We start from the raw sequence: 24,332 nt of genomic DNA, 5'->3' as shown, positions 1-24,332 counted from the left end.
GCGCGATTAATTCCTCCAATTTATTGCTACTGCTCCGCGCGTTAAGGCACAAAGCCTTAAGGCTTGTCTTTTTAACATTATCTGTCCCCTTCCTACTATTTTTCACTGTGGTCCTGTTGGATTCTGGCCCTTGATTTCTCTGCCTATCACTTTTCTATTCCCCTTACTGTCTTTTGTTCTTGTCTTTGATCCCCCCTCTCTGACTCCTTGCAAAGGTTCACATCCCCCTGCCATTTTAGTTTAAACCCTCTGCAGCCACTCTAGCAAATACTCCCAAAGAACAAAGAACAGTACAGCACAGGAAAAGGCCATTCGGCCCTCCAAGCCTGCGCCGATCTTGATGCCTGCCTAAACTAACACCTTCTGCATTTCCGGGGCCCACATCCTCTATTCCCTTCCTATTCATATATTTGTCAAGATGTCTCTTAAACGTCGCTATCGTACCTGATTCCACCACCTCCCCCGGCAGCAAGTTCCAGGCACTCACCACCCTCTGTGTAAAAAAACTTGCCTCGCACATCCCCTCTAAACTTCGCCCCTCGCACCTTAAACCTATGTCCCCTCGTAAGTGACTCTTCCACCCTGGGAAAAAGCTTCTGACTATCCACTCTGTCCATGCCGCTCATAACTTTGTAAACCTCTATCATGTCACCCCTCCACCTCCGTCGTTCCAGTGAAAACAATCTGAGTTTTTCCAACCTCTCCTCATAGCTAATGCCCTCCAGACCAGGCAACATCCTGGTAAACCTCCTCTGTACCCTCTCCAAAGCCTCCACGTCCTTCTGGTAGTGTTGCGACCAGAATTGCACGCAATATTCTAAGTGTGGCCTAACTAAGGTTCTGTACAGTTGCAACATGACTTGCCAATTTTTATACTCTATGCCCCGACCGATGAAGGCAAGCATGCCGTATGCCTTCTTGACTACCTTATCCACCTGTGTTGCCACATTCAGTGACCTGTGGACCTGTACGCCCAGATCTCTCTGCCTGTCAATACTCATAAGGGTTCTGCCATTTACTGTATACTTCCCACCTGCATTAGACCTTCCAAAATGCATTACCTCACATTTGTCTGGATTAAACTTCATCTGCCATTTCTCCGCCCAAGTCTCCAACCGATCTATATCCTGCTGTATCCTCTGACAATCCTCATCATTATCCGTAACTCCACCAACCTTTGTGTCGTCTCCTTAGGACATCAGTCCCGGTCCTGCCCTGGTGTAACCCGTCCAGTTTGTACTAGTCCCAATGTCCCAGGAATCATAAACCCTCCCCTTCACACCATCTCTTCAGCCATGTATTCATCCAATATATCCTATTTCTACTCTGACTAGCACGTAGCACTGGTAGTAATCCTGAGATCACTACCTTTGAGGTCCTGCTTTTCAACTTACTTCCTAGCTCCCTATATTCTGCTTTTAGGATCTCATCCTTTTTTTTTTTTACCTATGTCGTTTGTACCAATGTGTACCATCATCACTGGCTGTTCACCTTCCCCCTTCAGAATGTCCTGTAAACTCTCTGAGACACCCTTGACCCTAGCACCAGGGAGGCAACATACCATCCTGGAGTCTCTTTTGCGGTCACAGAAACGCCCATCTATTCTCCTTGCAATTGAATATAACTATTGCATTCCCACACTGTAACAACAGTTCGCTTCTAACATGTGAAGATCCAAAGTTATTAAAGTTGCACAAGGACTTTACAAACACCCTGTGTTATCAAATTTATGATGTAATTTTGGAACTTCCTCCTCCAATTCCATTTCCCCACCTAGATTGTTATTAGCTACAAATTCAACCACTTTGCTTTGGGCTCACTACTTCTGAGCAAGGGAAGAAAGATGATAAAACAGATTTCAGCCAGGGTACCCATTTACCATCTGATGATGCTGGCAAGTGCACATGTGGGCACTAGATGAGGTCAGTATTGGGCAAGGTTCTGATGCTCCCCACATCTTGCCAACACTCATTATCCAGTTTAAGCATTTGAGCAAAAAGATGAATCCTCCTAAATCTGTTGTCATCATCGCACTATAGTGACAGCAGTGGCTCAGCACTAGCACTCTCATCTCGAGTCAGAAGTTCCACTCCAGAAACTTGAGCACAGATTCTTAGTTGACACTTGAGTGCAGTACTGAGTGAGTTCTGCACTTTCGGGGGTGCTGTCTCTCAGATGAGACATTAAACCAAGCCCCTATCTACCCTCTGTGGTGGGTGTAAAAAAAATTCCTTGCACTATTTGAAGAGGAGCAGGGGAGTTCTCACCAGTGCCCTGGTCAATATTCATCCCTCTACCAACATCACCAAAACAGATGATCTGGTCATTATCACAGTGCTGTTTGTGGGAGTGGGCTGTGTGCAAATTGGCTGCTACATTTCCTACATTATAACAATGACTATATTTCAAAAGTACTCCATTGATTATAAAGTGCTTTGGGACATCCTGAAGTTGTGAAGTGCAAATTTTTCTTTTACATATATCACTACTGTAACCTTCCCATGGATTACTACAGCAGCTGCACATCACGGACTCAACAAATACCACCAACATTCTCTTGAAGAAGGGCTCAGTGCTGCCGTGTGACTAATCTTGGAACTGAGCCAGTGGAAAACTCCTCAAAGAGGTGTCTGGTTCTTTAGCTGCAAGGCTTATCCAGTGGTGAAAGGTAATTGTCGAAGAAGCCATTGAAGACCACCTTGCTAAGCCACACAGAATACAGGGTGCCAATTTTGATGCCATCTGTACTCAGCTAGCTGGGCCCACATTTGGGGTGCTACAGCTGGTCGCAGCGTTCCTGGGCCAGGGAGAGGAAAGCTATCACTTAGAGCTTCTTATCACTAACCAGTGATGTAACTGAGTTCTGAAGGCTGCTATTTGCATAATATGCTTATATAGGGAAAGATGGGGAAATCTTTCAAAAGGTAACTAGTCAATTTACCTTTAGTGTGTCACCAAATAGAAGACTCGGTACCATTTAGGGACTTTGGAGCAGATAGTTATACAAATATTACTCAAGATGGAGGCCATTTGTCAGTCAGAAGTTCCTCTACTGAAGAAGCCTTTAATTGTGCACCTGGACTACATGATCACTGGCTCCATTTGTAGAATATACAAGCTCATTGTAAGTGAGGAAACTGTGATGTGGGTTTCTGTCAGGAACTCTGAAAAGGGAAGAAAAAGGCATGGACTAAAAGGACGTTAAGACAAAGCAATCATGCTGCCACAGGGTCCCAATATTCCACCCATCACACTGCCAGCAACTCGCCTGCAAAACAATCTCTCAACAAAATGCTCAATTGGGTCAATAACATGACCTTATAAGTCACCACCTCAAGTTAAGTATTTTTATGAGTAAACAAACTCATCTTTAATAAGTTATGAAATAGATTTTTAACAAATGCAAACTCAGGGTATAGAAGGAGCAGTAAGTGACAAATGAAACGTTAAGTGCATTAGTTAACACGCAGAAGTTCTTTTAGTGTGTTGACGCAGAAGTTCTTTATATTTTCCAACAGAAAAGGTCACAAACCCAACATTAGACAAGTACAAAATTAGCCATATAGGCCAGAAAGGCCAGTTTCAATTCCCTCTCTGTGCTAAGTTTGTTGATCTGAGTCATAGCAACAAGCAAAAGCATCTTACATTTTTATAGGGCTATCTCTCATCCTTGGGACCTTTCAAAAGACTATGAAAGCAATGAATTGCTTTTGAAGAAAATATACAAGCAACTGGAAACATCAAATGAATTGAATGACCAGAGTTACAAATTTCAGACCTGAACTACGTACTCGTATACAGCATTACCAGTCTCCAGTAAGTCGGCCCTGTATCTCTTACAACCAGAAGTTTACCTTTATTGCCAATAGCTAGTCAAACGCTAATATGATCTGGTGGTTATAACAATGAAACCCCTTAAGTGAACTGGATAATGTAATCTCAAATGCTCTCTCATATATATTTCTCTCATATTCCAGAAGACTGTAGTAAAATGAAACCAATTACAAAAAAAGGACTTGCATTTATATAGCACCTTTCACAACCATAGGAGGGCTTGAAGTACTTTACAGCTAATGAAGTATTTTTGAAGCGTAGTCACTATTATAATGTAGGAAACACAGCAATGTGCACACAGCAAGCTCCCAAAAACAGCATTGTGATAATGACTAGGTAGCTTGTTTCTGTGATGTTGAATGAGGAATAAATATTGGCCAGGACATTAGGGATAACTCCCCTGCTCCTCTTCAAAATACTGCCATGGGACCTTTTACATCAACTTGACAGGATAAACAGAGCCTCAGTTTAATGCCTCATCAAGACAACAACATCTTCAACACTGAAGTGCACTCTCAGTACTGAACTGGAGCATCAGCCTTAATTTTTGTGAACCCGCTACCTTTTAACTCAGAGGTGAGTGTGCTAATAACCAAGCCACTGCTGATGCAAACAACCAGGATAATTATTTTAAGTATGTGAACAAACAGAGTAATAGCTACAGTGAATTTTAACCTTTTATGAACAGTGGATTTTGTAACTTGATTAGGTTTTAAAAATTGAGATTTTTCCATCGAAAAAGGCTATGGTGAGGTTTTCATGTATTTTAATAAGCAAATGCCTATTTTAGGGTATCAGCTACTTGCAAAGTACTATTTAGTTAAGGGGGATTTCTTTTAATTTAGTTATGTCTTTAAACATGAAATCTTGTGCAATTCTTTACATAGGTCTGGGAGTTCATATTGTATTTTTCAAGCTAACAATCTCACTGAGGTTAGAACACCTTCCATAGAACTTCGAAAATAAGAAACCATACTATTTATGTGAGCTAACTACACTTTTCTAACGGAGAACACAAGAAATAGCAGTATATGGCCCGTCAAGCCTGCTCTGCCATTCAATACTATCATGGCTGATCTTGGGCTTCAATTCCACTTTCCCATCTGCTCACTATATCCCTTGATTCAGAGACCGAAAATCTATCACAGCCTTAAATGTATTCAACGATGGAGCATCCACAACCCTCTGGGGTAGAGAATTCCAAAGATTCACAACCCTTTGAGTGAAGTAATTTCTCCTCATCTCAGTCCTAAATGATCCTTATCCTGAAACTGCACCTCCATGTTTTAGATTCCCCTACCAACAGAAACAATCTCTGTGTCTACCCTATCCAGCCCCTTCAAAATCTTGTATGTTTCAATGAGATCGCCTTTCATTCTCCTCAACTCCAGAGAATATAGGCCCAATTTACTCAACCTCTCATCCCAGGGACCAATTTAGTGAACCTTTGCTGTACTGCCTCCAATGTAAGTACTCCAGATGTGGTCTCACCAAAACCTTGTACAATTGTAGCAAGACTCAACATTAGCAGTGAACTCATACGGACCCTGCAGATCCTGGCCTGGATTTTCCCCAAGTCCTGGCAGAACTTCAGCAGAAACCCTGGAAAAATAATCACTTACACCAGGATTTGCCCTTACCACACGTCATCAATTGGTTTGTGAAAAGTACCAATCAAACCGACTACCTTGCATCAGCAATCGCCCCCACATATGGCACCTGTATGATCTGTTCACCGAAATCCCAGCAGTGGTGAGTGATAAGGAAACTATTCTAACATTGTGCCTGAATAGCACCTTCCAACGTCATTTGGTGATAATCTTCCGCTCCCTAGTCTCAAACTGGTGTGCATATGTTTCAATGGTTAACCCATTGCCTTCCAGATCTCAAAAATTCCTAGACTTGCTTGTTCCGACAGCAGTAATTTCTTCCTCTTGATTAAAGAAAAATATGCTGAATCTCTGGGAGTTAATCCTTAGAATCCTGAATCTGTCTATCAAAGATATATCATTTAAAACAAAATTCCCTACCTGCATAGCAAAAAATCCCAAAATGTGACAATGTTTTTGGGCATGTTAGTTGAGGGAGAAATGTTGACCAGGACACTAGAGAAAACTCTTTCTTCAAATACTGCATGTAATCTTTTGTATCCACCTGAACAAACAGAAAGCATCTCAGCTTAATTCTTGCCTGAAAAATGGCACCAACAATGCAGCACTTCTTCAGTATCAGATTTAAGTGTCAGCCTAGATTAAGTGCCCAAATCCAGGGAGGGGACAGAAGTGACAATGTTACCAAGTGAGCCAAGAAGACACAATCAGGGTGCTACAATTTGCCAGAGTGTTCCTGGGTACAAGGGATAGGGGCAAAAAAGGGAAACTTAGCTGGCGTTCCTAGCTCTTGTATCTGTATCTAGCAACCCCTACTGACAAGTCTGCTATGCCCCACTTGGCTGACTAGTCCATCAACGCTCATTATCTAGGCCCATTCACTAAAAACGGCAATATGTGGAAGATAACAGAGGGCTACAAGTAACCTGTAGAATCATGGCTCAGGACAGGTCAGCTGAAAACAGGAAATAAGCTGAGGGGAAAAGAAACAACAGTGCACAGTCACAGTTTCAAGTTTTATTCATTACTATTCAACTAGCAGTGAAATAACTTTATTTCTGATGGATTACAATAAAAAGAAAAATGTATAAGCTTCATAGTGATCTTGCATATTACTAATGTAAGACTTTATTTCGTATGAAAAACAGCATCCATTTTTCAGATTGCCAAATATTAACTGATTGAAAACATCTCAAGGGGACAAGAACAGCTAAATGGAGTGCAGAGATTGCAAATGAATAGACTGAATAAGCAACACTGGTTATTAGGTGAAAGCAAGTGCAGAGTTAACGTTCACCTTAAAGCTACTTTATTGTTCATAGTAACTATCCCTCTCAAGTTAAAGGTGTAATGCTATAATGAATTAACACTATTTTCCTTCACTATTTTTCTCCTCAGCTTTGCTAAAGGCAGCGTCACAATGTGAAGTTCCATATACGCTGTTCATTCTCTAGTACCTTGTCATTATTCTTAAGCAAGGTCTCACAATGAATGTCAAGTGTATTTAACCACACATTAGAAAGGATGTATATCGCACTGGGTACTACTGTGTCCTCTCAATAAGAAATTTTCCAGCAGTGGTCAATAAATAGCAATCAGTATCAAGCACCCTGGCCAGTATTTCCCTTCCTTGTGGGATGCTGAGGCCCCATGGTCCTAATACTGCCCTTACTGAGATGAACAAATGCGACTCATATCAGGAAATCAATAGAACCTCAACTTCTGCACCCGTGACATTTTTCCATTTGCGACACTAGTCAACTTGTAGCCACTTGGACTGAAACTATCAATATAGTACTGAATTACAGGCACTTTTGTGCATTGGGCCTGCACTAATTAGGACCTGCACAGTGGCTCCCAAATGCATTTCATGAAGGGACAGCCAGCTAACACAGGGCAAGCAGAACTACTATGCAAGTTTTAGCTATGTAGCATGCTATCTTTTCAAGAGGTTGCATGCTGCATACAACTATTGCTTTAACAAGGGGAAAATTTTATCATGGAATCACAGCAGCTCACCAACTTACACTGGAATAAGAAATTATAGGCCAACTACAGTGTTGTGTAACTAAGATTTCAGTAATATGCAATCGTGGAGATATGAAATTTCATACTATATCCACTCAAACTGTGACAAACACCTAGTTGTCCAACTATCGATTTTGTCCTTCTAAACTGAAGTTGCGCCTAGAGAAACCAGTTTGAGCTTTACAATACTATAGTGAAATGCTAAGGGTAGTAATGTGAGGTGATGAACTATCATTCAAGAAGCAGATTGACACAGCATTAAAATATATTTTTATTTGAGCTCCCCAATGGCTCACTGGGTAAAAGCAGAACATGAAGGTCCCACATTCAATTCCTGGTTTCTGCTCAGATGATCTCAATCAGGATGGCAGAAAATGTGGATGTTGGATGGAAAGAGAATTTACTTCTGCTGTAATGCCCCTTCTTGAGTGAATGGTCTGCCAACATTCACTCTATGGCTTACACGTGCAGAGCAGACACTTTGGCAAGATGTTGATGGATTCTTATTCCAAAAGGATCAATTAGCTTTAAATCAATTACATAGGTATCTCAAGGAAATTTGAAAGCAGAAGTACAATGCAAAGAAGTTTAGTTTCAAAGATCCGAAATAAAAGGATTCTGAGTGTTACAATTCGTGATCTTTTCCAACACTAACTGCCATTTTAAAGCCCCATCTAAATGATAAAGACAAGAGCTTGACTTCTGAGGCTGAAATGGCTTTACTGAACCTATGACTATTCAAAGGCCAAGTAATTTTTTTTTACTTTCAACTGTGGGACAATGTTTGAAAACACATAAATCAATGTTGAAATTTTTTATATGTTACAAAATGTTGATATCTACATAATCTAAGAGTAAAAGGTGAACAAAACCAACCTGGGCTACAAACAAGCCACAGTTGTGTGGAGGCTTACCAGCTGGGAATCTTCATGCAAACTGGGTAATATTTTAGCCAACGGCACACTGGTACTTTGGAATCAATTCGGTTACCTCAGGCCAAAGTCTGGAAAATGACAAAGAGGGAGTGTACAGCAAGTTGAAAGAACTTCAGTTCCTACAATGCTTCCCATCTCTTCCTCAGTGTATCGTGACCAGGATGCATGTTCCCACTCCCTCATGCTTTAGTTTCATGTTTCAGTCAGTGCTGGATCTTCTATACCAGAACCTGGCCCTGAAGTCATCGCTACAGGTCATGAAACCAGGATTGGTAGGAGAATGCACTATGCAGCGAACAATATTGTTGTGCCCGAGAGACAGGAGGTTCTTGCGCTCAGCTGTACGTGAGTCCCAGCAGCAAAGACTTATTGTTCTTTCATCGGGGAGAAGAACGTAATCTTCAGTATGGTTGAAGACAGCCTGGGTGCGATGTGTCTGTCTGCCACTCAATCCTGCTCCTAAATGGAAGGAAAAATACAACAAAGACGACTTTGGTCAACACTTCTTGCTCTTGTCTAGTTACATTAGCTATAACTGGATGATTGACTGACAACACAGTAAATCATAGCCCTGCTCATTTTTGATACCCTAACAATAAAATTCAAAAATCCACCCCTCCCCCCCCCCCCCCACCCCCACCAAACAAACTGCATGGAATTATTAATTTATTAAAGCATTTTGGTCAAAAGAAATTCAATATATTCAATACAAAGAACAGGTAGCGCAGTCAGTAAAAGCACTGCCCACATGGAACTGAGCCACAGTGGGCATGAAGGTTCCAAGTTCAATCCCAGATTTGCACTAATTAGCTTTGGCAGCGGTAACTGCACTGCAATTGACCATTATTCCATAATGGGCCTGGTTCATTGACCTGTGTCAAGCGACATGCGACTACCTCTGCAAACATGCCCAAACCAAAGGTCCAAATACAAATAAAAACAAGAAATGCTGGAACCACTCAGCAGGTCTGGCAGCATCTGTGGAAAGAGAAGCAGAGTTAACGTTTCGGGTCAGTGACCCTTCTTTGGAACTGACAAATATTAGAAATGTCTCAGGTTATAAGCAAGTGAGGTAGGGGTGGGGCAAGAGATAACAAAGGAGAAGGTGTAGATTGGACAAGGCCACATAGTTGACCAAAAGGTCATGGAGCAAAGGCAAACAATATGTTAATGGTGTGTTGAAAGACAAATCATTAGTACAGATAAGGTGTTAACGGACTGAATATTGAACAGCAGCAAGTGCAAACATGAAAAAAAAAGTGGGTAAGCAAACTGAACAAACTAAGATGAAAGGAAATAAATGCAAAAAAAAGATTGTAAAAAAAGTAAAAAAGCAAAAAAGAAAAAATAACTAAAATTGAAAGTAAAATGGGGGGCTGTCATGCTCTGAAATTATTGAACTCAATGTTCAGTCCAGCAGGCTGTAGTGTGCCTAATCGGTAGATGAGATGCTGTTCCTCGAGCTTGCGTTGATGTTCACTGGAACACTGCAGCAATCCCAGGACAGAGATGTGAGCATGAGAGCAGGGGGGTGTGTTGAAATGGCAAGCAACCGGAAGCTCAGGGTCCTGCTTGCGGACTGAGCGGAGGTGTTCCACAAAGCGGTCACCCAGTCTGCACTTGGTCTCCCCAATGTAGAGGAGACCACATTGTGAGCAACGAATACAGTATACTACAATGAAAGAAGTACAAATAAATCGTTGCTTCACCTGAAAGGAGTGTTTGGGGCCTGGGATAGTGAGGAGAGAGGAGGTAAATGGGCAGGTATTACACCTCCTGCGAGTGCAGGGGAAGGTGCCATGGGACGGGGACGAGGTGGTGGGAGTAATGGAGGAGTGGACCAAGGTGTCGCGGATGGAACGATCCCTTCGGAATGCTGACAAGGGAAGGATGGGAGAAGATGCATTTGGTAGTGGCATCACGCTGGAGGTGGCGGAAATGGCGGAGGATGAACCTTTGGATATGGAGGCTGATGGGATGGAAAGTGAGGACAAGGGGAACCCTGTCACGGTTCTGGGAGGGGCATTTATTTCATCTTAGTTTGTGCAGTTTGCTTACCCACTGTTTTTTTTTCATGTTTGCACTTGCTGTTCAATATTCAGTCCGTTAACACCTTATCTGTACTAATGATTTGTCTTTCAACACACCATTAACATATTGTTTGCCTTTGCTCCATGACCTTTTGGTCAGCTATGTGGCCTTGTCCAATCTACACCTCTTTTGTTATCTCTTGCCCCACCCCCACCTCACTTGCTTATAACCCGAGACATTTCTAATATTTGTCAGTTCCGAAGAAGGGTCACTGACCCGAAACGTTAACTCTGCTTCTCTTTCCACAAATGCTGCCAGACCTGCTGAGTGGTTCCAGCATTTCTTGTTTTTATTTCAGATTACCAGCATCCGCAGTATTTTGCTTTTATTATCCAAATACAAATGATTGATTCGCTCAGTATTAAATGGATAGCCAAACTTGGACAATGGAAAATAAATCTGTGATTGAATGTAAATGTCATTTAAATATTAACAGCTTATTGCAATGCACCTACCACTACCCCTTGTGAAGCTAACCTCAGCCAGCCTGCCTGTGTATCTTAACCTTTCACATGCTGTTCTAGCCTCAAAAAAATGCAATCAAAAATTCAACACAGACAAAAAGTCAATCATTTTAAACAAGTGTTTTGGTGAATACTGATGAAGTGCTATATGTTAAGTTCTACCTTTCTTCCCTGTGCACGGCAAAACTGTTCTACCTTTGGTTTCTCCAATGGGTCAATGTGGAACTGGGACCAGGAAGGTTCCAAGTTGAATTCCTGGTCTGCGATGAGTTACCTAATCTCATCTGAGGTAAAGTCAGATGTTATAATTTGGGTCAGTGACAGCAAAATTGGCCAAGGTTCCCATTCCTGACTGCTATCGAGGGACTCTTGCTAATCTATTATTGTGAATATTAGTTGACAGCAGGGTCAGCTTCAACTGTGATTTCTCCAGCCTGTTCCAAAACTCCAATGGATTTGCAACACTCCCTGTCTAGACCTGTACATGAAGAATGCCAAATTGGACTATTGCAGAGGGGTCTGACCTACATTTCCAGAGCCACATGCAACCCCTACGGGTTCTAGCAATCTAGTGCTTAAAGCCCAGGGAATTCGGTAATATTTGAACTTGTACATCTTATTCACTGGATTGCCTGTTTGAATTTCATGGGCCTGCAAGTTTTAAGGTTTTTTTTTTAAATTAAAGGACTTTTTCTCCATTGATGGCTAAATACCAAGCCAACCCACCAGTATCAGAAACTTCTCCAAGTGAGAAAATGGGTTTATACTTCATATATGCTTCCCAAGGCTCCATGGTGCAAATCTGCGTGGCTACCAGGATTAAAGCTCAGACATCCCTAGGCTATGTAAAATATTGGGAGAAATGTCAGTGTCTATGAAACTGTAACTTAGTATGAATGAGTACATTTGAGGGAGGGATGGGCAAAAACTGGACACAAAAATAAACGTTTTAATCAATTTGGTGAATTATGAAAATCACATCTTTTAAAACTAGTAAAATACTTTTTTGGAATTACACAAAGGGTATCAAGACAGGTTTACTGGGTTGAGGGGTGAGATGGTAAAACAAAGATTTGGAAATAATTCTAATGCGATAGTAACAATTCTAATCTAGTATTACTAGCCGTTTGCTGTCTCTCAATATAACCTGGCTCAGTACATTTCTCAGCCCTACAAAATAGGCTCCATTCCAGTTTGTGCTAAATTAGTTGATCACAGCTAATCTACTCCAAGGTGCAGAGTTACATTAGTTGAGATTAACTACCAGTAAGGAGCTTCAATTAACCTCAGTGCCCTGGGTTAGGAATGATGAAATCAGCGAGTGATCCGGACTTCCGATCCAGTGACCCCTGCTTAAAGTTAGTGTCTTAGAACAGAATCAGGCTTGGTTGTGATGACCATAGTTAAATAACCTGTCAGCACTCACTGCTAAGGCTTACAAGAATGTTCATTTAGGCAAAGTACCAGGGCGTGACAGGTGCCTATGAGAGTAATCCAGCAAACAAACATTTTCAGGAAAACAGACAGCAGAAGATAAATATAAACACAAGACAAAAGGGTGAACGCCTATTTGCAAACCTTTTGAGGCTCAGTTTACAACGAGCAAGAGCAACTGTTTTCTGAATCAGCCAAAATTCAAACAACATTTCAAAGAGATGTACATAGGCTTAATTTCGATTTCAAATATCTTGCTCTCTTACCATACAAGTGGAGCACAAACTTTACCTGTTGCGGACCCCGTGCCCAAATCACAATAGTTTGCTCATGTTTCATTCCAATGGGCCTGTGATGCAGCAGATGGAAGAAGCTGAGCTCAATTGTTGTATCATATTCTACAGTTTTGAGGTATGACCACTAGAAACTAGCAGGTGTTAGGAGCTAGAGGAAGCCCAATTGTGCATCACAGATGGAGAGGTTTACAGACCGTTTCAAAAGCCACATTAAACAGGTTAGAAATCTTAAAGTCAAAAGGGACTCAAAACTGACCAGAAGGTGCATGCCAAGTTCTGTGCAACTGTGAGCAGCTCGCAATTTGCAAAAGTGTGACTTCATTTTGAAAAAGAAATTAGAAGTAGTGATATTGGTACACACTATCAGGCTTCTATTTTTTGCATCATGGCTTCTCACAATTTGCACATTTTACTTTTAAATTTCAGAAATCCCCAAACACTCAGCCATCCAACTGAGTTTTCTCATTATCTGAAAACTCAACATCATTTTAAGTGTTGAATTCCGTAAGCACAAGGCTATTGGCTTTCAGTGTTGAAGGAAAGGTAGACAGAATTGGACAGCATTATCCTGAAAAAAACAAATTCCAGAATCCCATGTAATAAAAATGTAAGTTGACTATTCATATTCCCCTTTATATAGCATATGTAAGGAACTGCTTTTCTGTTTTCATGAAAAACAATGGATGGAATTTCAGAATACAACACTTAAAATGCTGATCAAACTCCTGGTTTTCCATGTATTAAAATGGCATCTGAATATTCAGTTGCTGTAAATCAGAGAAAAGGACTCATATTTATATAGCGCCTTTCTTGACTTTACATCTAATGGCGTTATTTTGCAGTGCAATCCTTATTGTAATGTAGGGAAATGCAGAAACCAGTTTACACACTATAGCCCACAAACTGCAATGGAATGCACTCCTGGGTAACCTGTTTTCATGATTGCAGTTGAGGGATAAATAGTGGTCAGGACACCAGGAGAATGCCCTGCTTTTATAAACTAGTGTCATGAGATCTTCCATATCAGGGTTGTCGAACGTACGGCCTGCCAAAGGATTCTATCCGGCACAAGAATGTAAGCTGTACCCACATTCACAGCTGACAGGTGCGGGGGGCGAGGGGGAGCAGAGGGGGGAGAGATAGGCAGAGGGGGGTAGACAGACACAAAGAGAGAGGGGGAGAGAGACAGAGAGGGGGGAAGTGGGGGACGGGGGAGAGAGGATGGGGGGGGGGGGGAAATGAGGGCATGAGGGGGAGAGGGAGAGAGGCAGAGAGATGGTGGTGAGGGGGGAAAGAGAGAGAGAGAGAGAGAGAGAGATCAAGATCACTCCTGACAGATGGTCATCTGTCTGTCTGGAATACTCCACATCGCTACGTCAAGTGTGCGGGCAGAGATTGAGTACCTATGCAAGCAAAAACAATGCCAGGTATGTCACTAAATCAGTGTTCAACACAGTGATGGGAAAATAAGTCAATAAATTAGTTTGCGGCCTCCCACACAAAAAGGTTGGACACCCCTGTTCTACAACCACCCGAGAGGGCAGACCGCATGTTGGTTTAATATCTCATCTGAAAGGCAGCACCTCTAATATGGCAGGGCTCCATCAATATTGCAATAAATTGGCAACCTGGATTATGTATTCAAGGCTCTAGAGTGGGACTTGAACCCATGATCTGCTAACAGATAATACTTGCAATTTACTTGCTATGCAATGTCTGCAATGGCTTTGAAGTTTCGAACACCTTCAAAAGGGCACAAATATCTTACTTTAAGGACAACCTCAGTAAAGAATGTCCAACATAGTCATAACCTTCTGCACTCAGTTCATCCAAAACAATTGTACCTACATCCTATCCCACAGCAAATAACAATACTCACCAATCATTCCTGTCCTCGCTGACCTACACTGGCTCAGTTCCCCAAAGACTTAAATTTAAAAATTCACCCTTCCGTTTAATTTCCTTCAAGACCTCATTTCTCTCTATCTCTGTAACCTCCTCAAGCCCTACAACCTACTGAATTCCTCATTCCTGACTCCTGTGTCTGGGCATCCCTCCATCCCTTTGCCCCACTAAAGGCAGCTGTGAATTCAACCGCCACTGCCTAAACCTCTCTGTCTTAGCATCTCCCTCTCCTCCTTTAATACTCTTAAAAACCATCTCTGACAAATATTTGGACGCCCCTTATCATTTCTTCTTCTTTAGCTCAATGTTGGTTTCCTTATTTTTCTTGTGAAACACTGACATATTTTTAACTATGTTACAGGCATTATATAAATGCAAGTTTTTGTAGTAACGATTGCATATGGCCAGACCAGAAACTAAAAATATATTGAATTATCTCAGACCTTTACTTTGTGTATAAATAACTTGATTGTGTGTCTAACTAACTTGATTGAATTTTTCAAGGGGGTGACTAAAGGTATAGATGAGGGTAAAGCAGTTGATGTAGTCTATTTGGAGTTCAGTAAGGCTTTTGATAAGGTCCCGCATGGGAGATTGGTTAAGAAAGTAAAGGCCCATGGGATTCAGGGCAATTTGGCAAATTGGATTCAAAATTGGCTTAGTGGCAAGAGGCAGAGGGTGATGTTAGAGGGTTGTTTCGGCGAGTGGAAGCCTGTGCCCAGTGGTGTACCACAGGGATCGGTGCTGGGACCCTTACTGTTTGTAGCGTACATTAATGATTTAGACGTGAATATAGGAAGTATGATCAATAAGTTCATAGACGACACGAAAATTGGTGGTGTCGTAAACAGTGAGGAGGAAAGCCTTAGACTACAGGATAATATAGATGGGCTGGTAAGATGGGCAGAGCAATGGCAAATGGAGTTTAATCCTGAGAAGTGTGAGGTGATGCACTTTGGGAGATCTAAAAAGGCAAGGGAATATACGGTAGCACCCTAGGGAGTACAGAGGGTCAGAGGGACCTTGGGGTGCTTGTCCATAGATCACCGAAGGCAGCAGCACAGGTAGATAAGGTGGTTAAGGAAGCATACAGGATACTTGCCTTCATTTGCTGAGGCAGAGAATATAAGAGCAGGGTGGTTATGATGGAGCTGTATAAAACGCTGGTTAGGCCACAGTTGGAGTACTGTGGACAGTTCTGGTCGCCACACTATAGGAAGGATGTGATTGCAATGGAAAGGGTTCAGAGGAGATTCACCAGAATGTTGCCTGGGCTGGAGGATTTCAGTTATGAAGACAGAATAGATAGGCTGGGGTTGTTTTCCTTAGAGCAGAGAAGGCTGAGGGGGGACCTGATTGAGGTATACAGAATTATGAGGGGCACTGATAGGATAGATAAAAAGTAACTGTTTCCCTTAGTGGAGAGATCAATAACTAGGGGGCATAGATTTAAGATAATGGGCAGGAGGTTTAGAGGGAAGTTGAGGAGGAATTTTTTCACCCAGAGGGTGGTTGGAATCTGGAACACACTGCCTGAAGGGGTGGCAGAGGCAGGAACACTCACAACATTCAAGAAATATTTAGATGAGCACTTGAAACGCCATAACATACAAGGCTACGGGCCAAGTGCAGTGAAATGGGATTAGGTAGGACGGGTGCTTGATGGTCGGCGCAGGCACATTGGGCCGAAGGGCCTGTTTCTGTGCTGTAAAACTCTATGACTCTACTTGCCCCATTCTCACCACACCCCCGCCCCCAACTGCTGCCACCCAAAATCCCCCAGAGGTTGAAGGGGATCACCTAAAGCTCATTCATTAGCTTTTGTGCATTCTCTTTACACTTATACTGCTGAACTAGTTTCCGTTTTTATGAACTTGTGTTTTTGTTTAAAACTCAGATTTCCTTCCCTATTTCCCTTCCCCATTTGTCATCATTTCCTTCCCCTTTTTCTGCTTTCTTGCCAATTTTTCTGATCATTTTTATAAATTCTATGCCTTTCCACATGGATTCCTTGGATTGTCACTTTTCACTATAATCCAAAATCATGGCACTTTTTGACCACATTCCAGAGTTCCTTGGAAAGATACTGGCTGCAGCAGTGCACAGATGGACCTCCTCAAACTCCTACAACCTGCCAGTGTCTAGTGTGAGGAAACCGTAACATTTACAGGAGCTACCTGCACAGCATCCCTATCAGCAACTGCCAATAGCAAACTTTAGTTTACTGCTATCAGCCCAGATCTGCACAATATTGCTGATCAGTACAGCAAAGTAAAAATTAAACATAAAGAAGGTAAAAGTAGTGTGCTCACTTGTTGCTAAATTCAAACCCTGCATTGGTGACCATTTCCTGATTTCCTCACCTCAATAAGATTCTTAGGGTGTTGGCATGCCTCTGCATTCTTTTTATCTGATCCCTGATATGACTCTTCAATTGTATGGGGCATCACAGTTGAGCAAAATTCTGTCTTTGTGTAACAATAAAGCATGCAGAACTTCGAGCAGTGGAGACTGTAAAGTAAATGGGGAAGGAACAGTGGCTGGCTTTTCTTCTTAACTCTGGGGTGCAGAGGCCATTCCCAATACCCTGGATCCTCTCTCTGGCTGAGATCAGAGAAACTAATACTTTCCTGCTTTGTATGGCTCAATACTGAACTGGAGGTTGCATTTATGCAATAAGCCATCAGGTAGCCTTCTAGTTAACACTATTTTTAAACTCACATGAACGCCTCCCATACCTTTTGTATTTTGCAGTTGGTGGGATAGCTTTATTCCGTTTTAAGATTTATTTTGCGAATGATGACTGTCATGTTAGACATTTGGAGCTGGGCTTTTGGTGGTGCGCTTAATGAACGATGAATCGTTATGGTGTAATCAATTCACATTGATAGAGTGACGATCCAGAAATGATTAGGAAATAATATGGCTCTGCTATGAAACGAGCTAAGCTCAAAAAAATTCTTGACATCATATTCTTTGTTTAAAGAACAAATAAATGTTGTCATTAATTCGCAAATGTGATTTAGGGTTTATCTACAAATAAGACAAAAGCACTAAGAGCAATCCTTTCCAAATCTTCAGGCCTACAGAATTCAAACAGAATAAAGTAGCAACTAAGAAATATAAGGATAAATAGAAAGGAGTTAGCTGACCGTGTGCTACATTGCCTGGGATGACAGGTTGCATGAGCACCACAGGCTGTAATTTGTTATTTTCCTGATAAAAATTACTGCAAACTAGACAATTAACATAAAAGATAATCACAGGTTTGACTTTGAAAATAAACAAAATGTAAATTATTCATGTGATGCTGAAATACCATTGCGCAAACCATCCAACAGCACCCAGATGAAAACAATGCGAGCCCACTCAAAATTACAAAAATGAAAACAAAAGAACAGAATCTAACATTTTTCTTTTTACCCCTTTGTTTAGTTTGATGTGAATTCTACTTAATTCTATCACTTTGCCTTATGGTCCGGGAGAAATTGCGGTATGTACTGTGTAGCGTTACAGGTTCTAAAAGTTAGAAACCACACCAGTAAATCTAAAGAATTGTTAAAACACCAAGTGCTACATTCAAGAGTTTGGGAAAAGTCCCTACACAAGCTTTAAACAGAACACAAACATTTTCTTAAAAAACAGTTCTGAAAGAAACTAAGAGAAAGTTTCTTATAAACTTTGATTATGCACAAATAGTTCACAACTTTTCAGGAAGCTAAATATGCAGTATGTGCACTTTTTGAAAAGGAACCATTGACCAAACTGTTATCAAGTTTGGTAGAGCAGAGATAAAAATGATTCCAGTTACTACAGTAACAAACAATCCACAGGAAAAACTAGCAGCCATTATGGACTTCAGTTACTGGAGTAATATTCTCTTTGTGCACAGACTTCTCAGGCACCAAATCCCACAAGGATGTTCAAGGTTCCTGGTTTCATTATTAAACCATTCTTATGAGATCTCCCTCTCCTTCCACCTTTCTTGAACCTATGTTTAGTATTAGCTATTCCCAACTTACTTTGTCTTCTCTTTTACCCTTTCCAATCTTGGGTTTCTCAATAAAGTATTAAAAAAAAGCAGCATGCATAAATTCAGTCACATCCAATGGTGTGCTGAAAAAGAAAAAGACATGAAGGAAACTTCATGTCCCCAACAGCATCACATGTTCAGGGTGAGTGATGGGGGATGCAAGGCAAGTGAATGGCTTGTTTACCTATCCATAAACTTCAGTTCACAATCAAATTTTGGTTAGCTTTCTTACCTGTATATTTAACCATTGTGCGCCCAGTTGATATTTCCCACAGTTTCACGATAGAATCCTTTCCACTTGACAAAACATATTTTGAATTTCTTGAGAACATAATGGAGCACACCTCTGCACCGTCATGTGCTTTCTCGTAGGTCGTGATGCAGCGGTTCGATACGCCATCCCACAGCTTGATGTTGCCATCTTTACTGCACGTGACATACATGTTGGCACTGGGGTTGTAGCTTACAGCACAGACAGCATCTGTGTGCTGATCGCGGGGATTGCTCGACACAAAACACTGGAAGGTGTTGACATCATACAATCGCAGAGTAGGGTGCTGCGTTCCCACTAGAATATAATCTCCAGAGGGGTGAAAGGAGATGGAGCGCAGCATTTCTGCTTCCTAAAAACACACAAGAGGTAAGCTGCAGAGATCAATAATAACTCATTTCTCCCCTTCTTTCTTTCAGGTGCCATTGAGAAAATTCAGCCAGGCTGCCTCCTCCTAATCATTATCAGTGACTCCTGCTAGAAAGGAGAATACATGGATAGCTGAGGATCGGATTTGACTTGATTGTAATGCTCACAATTGATTAGACCAGAGGTTCAAACTTGGAGATTGGCCATTTGGGCAAGTTATTGGAATACTGCCAGCATCCGTGGAACTGAACTTCAAATATTTAATGGTTTGGGGGAGGGGAAGGAGATACCTGAGGGAACAAAATAAGGTTGGCAGAGCATGGAAATGTCCATAAGACTACTATCTGTGTGTTAAAAAAAAAACTCTGCATTTTTATGTCAAGATATCCCAAAGAGATTTCAAATATGGATCACATTTGAAGTCAAATGCTATCAAATAGGCAAATATAGCAGCCATTTTGGATACAGTAATGTTCCACAAACAAAAAATGATTAAATGACCAGATAATCTATTTTTGTAGTGTACAGTAAGACAGGAAAATTGGCCAGAAACTTGGGAAAATCCCCATGCTGTGGGACCTTTAACATCCATCTAAGCAAGCAGACAGAACCTCGGTTTAACAAAAGACAGCATCTCAAACAATGCAACACTTCATTAGTACTACAATGAGGTGGCAACCTAGAATACATGCTTGGGTCCACAGTAGGGCTTGAACCCACAGCCTTCTCACTTCAAGGCAATACTGCTCTCAAAGAGCCCATTAAATTTTGATCTCTAACCTGAAGATATTTGAATGCCCGTTTTGCAGAAGGTTTCGAATAGTCAAAAAGTTTCAGTGTGTAGTCCTTTGACCCTGAAGCTAGTATCTGTTCTGTGGGGTGGAAAGCAAGACACGTGACTTCATCCACATGGTCGTACAGCGTACGAATTACAGGATGGTTTTCCATGTTCTGCTGTGCTGTCTCATTCATCATCACCTGTGTAAGACAGTAAATAAAATGGCACATTACAAGCGACCTGACATTTCTATTGAACTCACAGTAGCACTGGCTGTAGTCCACTTGCATTTAGTATGGCTGTCGTAATTCACTATGGGAAGCTGAGAGATCCAACACTAGTATGCATCAAACTAGAGGGGGCATCCCTCATTACAGGCTTACAGCTGCATTGGCAAAAATTTTCACTAACTCATCCAGACTCACACCAAACCAGTACATGCACTGGGCCAAAAAAAAAAGTCAAATATAAATTAAAGCTGAATAAAACTGCATCATTCAGCATCATCTGAGACCAGGGAAAGATAGGACAATCTTGAATAGTGAATAAATCAGATTTTGTGCGAATGAATTAGTTTTACAAGACAAACCTCTTTTGTGCACACTGCCTTTGGTCACAGTGCCCCCTTGCTGCTTTTAAAGTGCAGTACATAAAGTTTCACAATCCATAATAGTTTTGTCTGTCTGAATTATTTTTATTGGTCAGTTTAAGGGGTGCATCTGTTGGTGGGTTTGTTTAGTGGGTGGTGCCTCGTGCACGTGGAAGCACATGAGGCACATTTAGTTTTCGGCGCCATTTTCGACTGGGACAGAGTTGAGTAGCAGAAATGAAATCCAAATTTGTCAAAATGTTGTTTCAGGGTAATGCTTGCCAACTGCAATTTTTAAAACTCCTCACCATAGTTTGTGGAAACTTGATGTGCACAGAATAGTTGCCACTTTATCGCAGAGAACTGCACCGAATAATTAATTCTATGCAGGTGCTTTGGGACATTCGAAAGACTTGAATAGAAGCAAATCCTTTTTGCCTTTAGGGAGAGTCAGTTACACTGCAAACTACAGGGGATTAATGACCTTTTCTTATTACATATTCTCTCATGCAGCGAAGAATCTTATAAGGAAGACAGTGACTGGCCAGCTAAGTGGAGAAGCTATAGAATTACTTCAGAGTAACGCATTAAACTGACAGGTGACAAATGTTGTTTCCTAGAGCAAGTTATACACAAAAGCAAAAATTTACATTTACGTAGCACCTTCAACACAGTAAAATGACCCAAGGTGAGTCATAGAAACATTAACAAAATTGGGCAGAGACACAGAAGGAGATATTAGGGCAGATGACTAAAAGCTTGGTCAAAGAAGGAGGTTTTAGGGATCAACTTAAAAGGAGAGAGAGGTGGAGAATTTTAGGGAACGAATTCCAGAGCTTTGGGCCTAGGCAGCCAAGACAAAGCTACCAATGGTGCAGTGATGAAAATCTGGGATGCTTAAGAGGCCAAAATTGAAGGAGTGCAAAGGTCTTGCAGGGTTGTATGACTAGAGGAGGGTACAATAATAGAGAGGGGGGAGGCAATGGAGGAATTTGAAAACAGCAATGAGAATTTTAAAATAGAGGCATTGCTGGACCAGGAGCCAATGTAGGTCAGCAAGCATAGGGGCGATGGATGAACAGAACTTGGTGCGAGATAGGATATGGGCAGAGTTTTGGTTGAGCTAAAGTTTTCAAAAAGTGCAAGGTGGGGGACTAGCAAGGACAGCATTGGAATAGGCGAGTCCAGAGGTAACAAAGGCATAGATGAGGGTTTCAGCAGATGAGCTGAGACAGAAATGGAGATGGGTGATGTTATGGAAGTCAAAACCTTGGTAATGGATAGAAACTGGGGTTGGAGCTCAGCTCAGGGTCAAACAGTGACCAGGAAGAAGGACAGAGTCAATGGCAAAGACCGAAGACATCAGATGAAAGGTCACACACCTGAAACGTTAACTCTGGTTCGCTCTACACAGATGCTGCCAGACCTGCTGAGTATTTCTAGCACTTTCTGTTCTCGTTTCAGAGTTCCATAATTCACAGTATTTTGCTCTTATTAGAGAACAGTCAACCTAGGGAGCTACACACCAACAGATAGAAACCTACACACCACTGAAATGGACTTAGAGTAAATCTTTAGGAAATCGTAACTGATCAGGAATTTGTCCACTGAACCCAAGGAGGGAGACTCATTAAAAAAAAAACAACTGTTGTCAGGTTTGTGGGCCTTGCTTTATGTTTGGTGAGGTTGTTCTACAAAACTCTTGTTCTGCACCTGTGCGATGACAGTTGGTTAATTAGATATTTTAAAACTTTATTGTAATATTCAGGTACAGTCTACCGTGTAACCATTTTTTGATGCATCTGATAGATTGGTTGTTAGTTGGCTGCTTCCTTCGAAGATAGATAATGAAATTATAACAGGCAGATTTCAAGGCCAGACTTTTGACAAAATTTGTATTTATATTTCTAGGCCTGTTTTTGCACAAGGACAGCTTTATGCAACTTTTTCTAGAATGAGAAGTTTTGATTCTGTTAAAGCCTTTGGTGAAAGAACAAGGAAGCCTGTATTTAAGCAAGTACTGTTGCAATAAAGATTTGACCACAAATGTTTTGCAGGTCTCTGCTAGTCAAATATAATTTCCAAAGAGGTACAATAACTTTAAATGTCTCTGCTTTTAAAGGATCTTTTAGCTTGAGGAACAGATGTGTGCATATTTCAACACAACATCTGCACAAATTGTTTCCAACATTTCTAGTTTGAACTAAAATTAGAGTGCATTAGAATGTATATTAAACTACAAATATGAATAATGTAAACAAAAAATTTCCTTTGCGAGGAGAGTTAGTAAATCATCCCCAATGTGAAAAGTAAGTCAATATTCAGTCATTACACACTCAATTCAATTAGGATCTGAAAAAACTGTCAAATGGACAAAACCATCATATTATCATACCTGGCAGTGCACCACTCAACCTGGTGGAACAATTTATCCGACTGATTTTCCTTTGGTCAGTTTTCTTTCCCCTGCTGAAGGTGCTGACTCTTGATGGTAAATGGTTCCAAACAGTGAGTGTCCACTGACTATTTGGCTAGGGACTACTGCACAGTTGATCCCAATCTTGTTTTCCTCTGAAATTAACTTTCCAACCATACTCAGACTTACTGAATAAGCAGGAATGGAATATTGACTGACTTCTCGTCCTGACACAAGGTAATGAGGTGAATTGTGGTTTTCCCTACCGCTGCCCTGGCTAAGATTAACTAACTCAGCACCAATCCCCGGAACTTGGGTACAGCCTTTGGAGACCTTGGGTCTGTATAATTCAGCCATTTAACCTTTACCAACTGATTACTATGCGTGTTTAACTGGGATCCATAAGTCAACCAGAGAAAAGAAACCATTATTCTTCACTCACAACTTGAATGCAGATATAGATCCAAGAGCAAATTACTCAGACCCTACTGTAATAGCTTAAATATCATGAAATGAACAGACAACAGCAGCTAACTGAGGTGCAAATATGCGGTTCTAGATTAAGGACTGATCAAATAATAAAGGGGCCTGCACCCAATGGTTTGGTACATAAAAGTACTGGCTAGCAAAGTAATGAATAATAAAGAAGGTCCCATACTCAAACCAAACTTTGTACTGAGTTAGTAGGTATCAACCAATCCACTATTTGGGGGCCTTACAATGGGAGAAAAAAAAGTTTCCACTCCTGATTGTCTATCCAATGAGCCCTGTTGGAAAGCACATTATTTTAATGAGATTTTTTCTTTGGATGTGGGTGATGCTGGCAAGGTACTATTTATTTCCCCAAGGGCATTAATGACCCAAGCCAGATCAAGCTGGAGTTGTAGGTCCCCTTCCTTGAAGGGGATTAGTGACCCAGTTGGATTGTTAAACAATAATCCAACAGCGTTCTTGGTCATTTTTGTCTGCTGCCATTTCACATGTTACCAGATTTATTGAACTGAAAGTTACAACTTGTCATGGTGGGATTTGAACTTTCAACTCTGGGTGGCTACTGCTGCATGTATGGATATGTGAAAAGAAGATAGGGTTTCGCTGCAATACTCCCATAACCATAGAAACTGCTAGCTGGAGAGGCTTATGCATGAAGAATGGCTGCTTAGATGAGCTACCAGAGGTCCATCAATGCCATGGAACTGTATGCTAGCAAGAGTCAACACCTTCAGGGGAAAAAGGGATCATACTTCATAACTGAATTTGAACTCTTGCAAAATAGTTG

General features: G+C 41.3%; 1 protein-coding gene across 5 annotated transcripts in view; it reads right to left on the bottom strand.

The window, feature by feature from the left end:
- Nucleotides 1-7,725: 7,725 nt before the first annotated feature.
- cstf1 (cleavage stimulation factor, 3' pre-RNA, subunit 1) overlaps nucleotides 7,726-24,332 on the bottom strand; it is a 28,942-nt gene continuing 12,335 nt past the window's right edge. For all 5 annotated transcript variants that reach the window (XM_068048096.1, XM_068048095.1, XM_068048094.1 and 2 more), the window contains exons 4-6: nucleotides 20,051-20,248; nucleotides 18,863-19,253; nucleotides 7,726-8,866 (exon numbers count right to left, since the gene is read on the bottom strand). In XM_068048096.1, coding sequence (XP_067904197.1) covers nucleotides 8,607-8,866; nucleotides 18,863-19,253; nucleotides 20,051-20,248 — 849 coding nt within the window. In that variant the 3' untranslated portion in view covers nucleotides 7,726-8,606. The remainder of the gene's footprint in view (nucleotides 8,867-18,862; nucleotides 19,254-20,050; nucleotides 20,249-24,332) is intronic.

Source organism: Heterodontus francisci, chromosome 16 (assembly GCF_036365525.1).
Source record: "Heterodontus francisci isolate sHetFra1 chromosome 16, sHetFra1.hap1, whole genome shotgun sequence".
NCBI lineage: Eukaryota > Metazoa > Chordata > Chondrichthyes > Heterodontiformes > Heterodontidae > Heterodontus > Heterodontus francisci.
The sequence above is the reverse complement of the archived record's forward strand: the minus strand, read 5'-3'. Positions and strand labels throughout refer to the sequence as shown.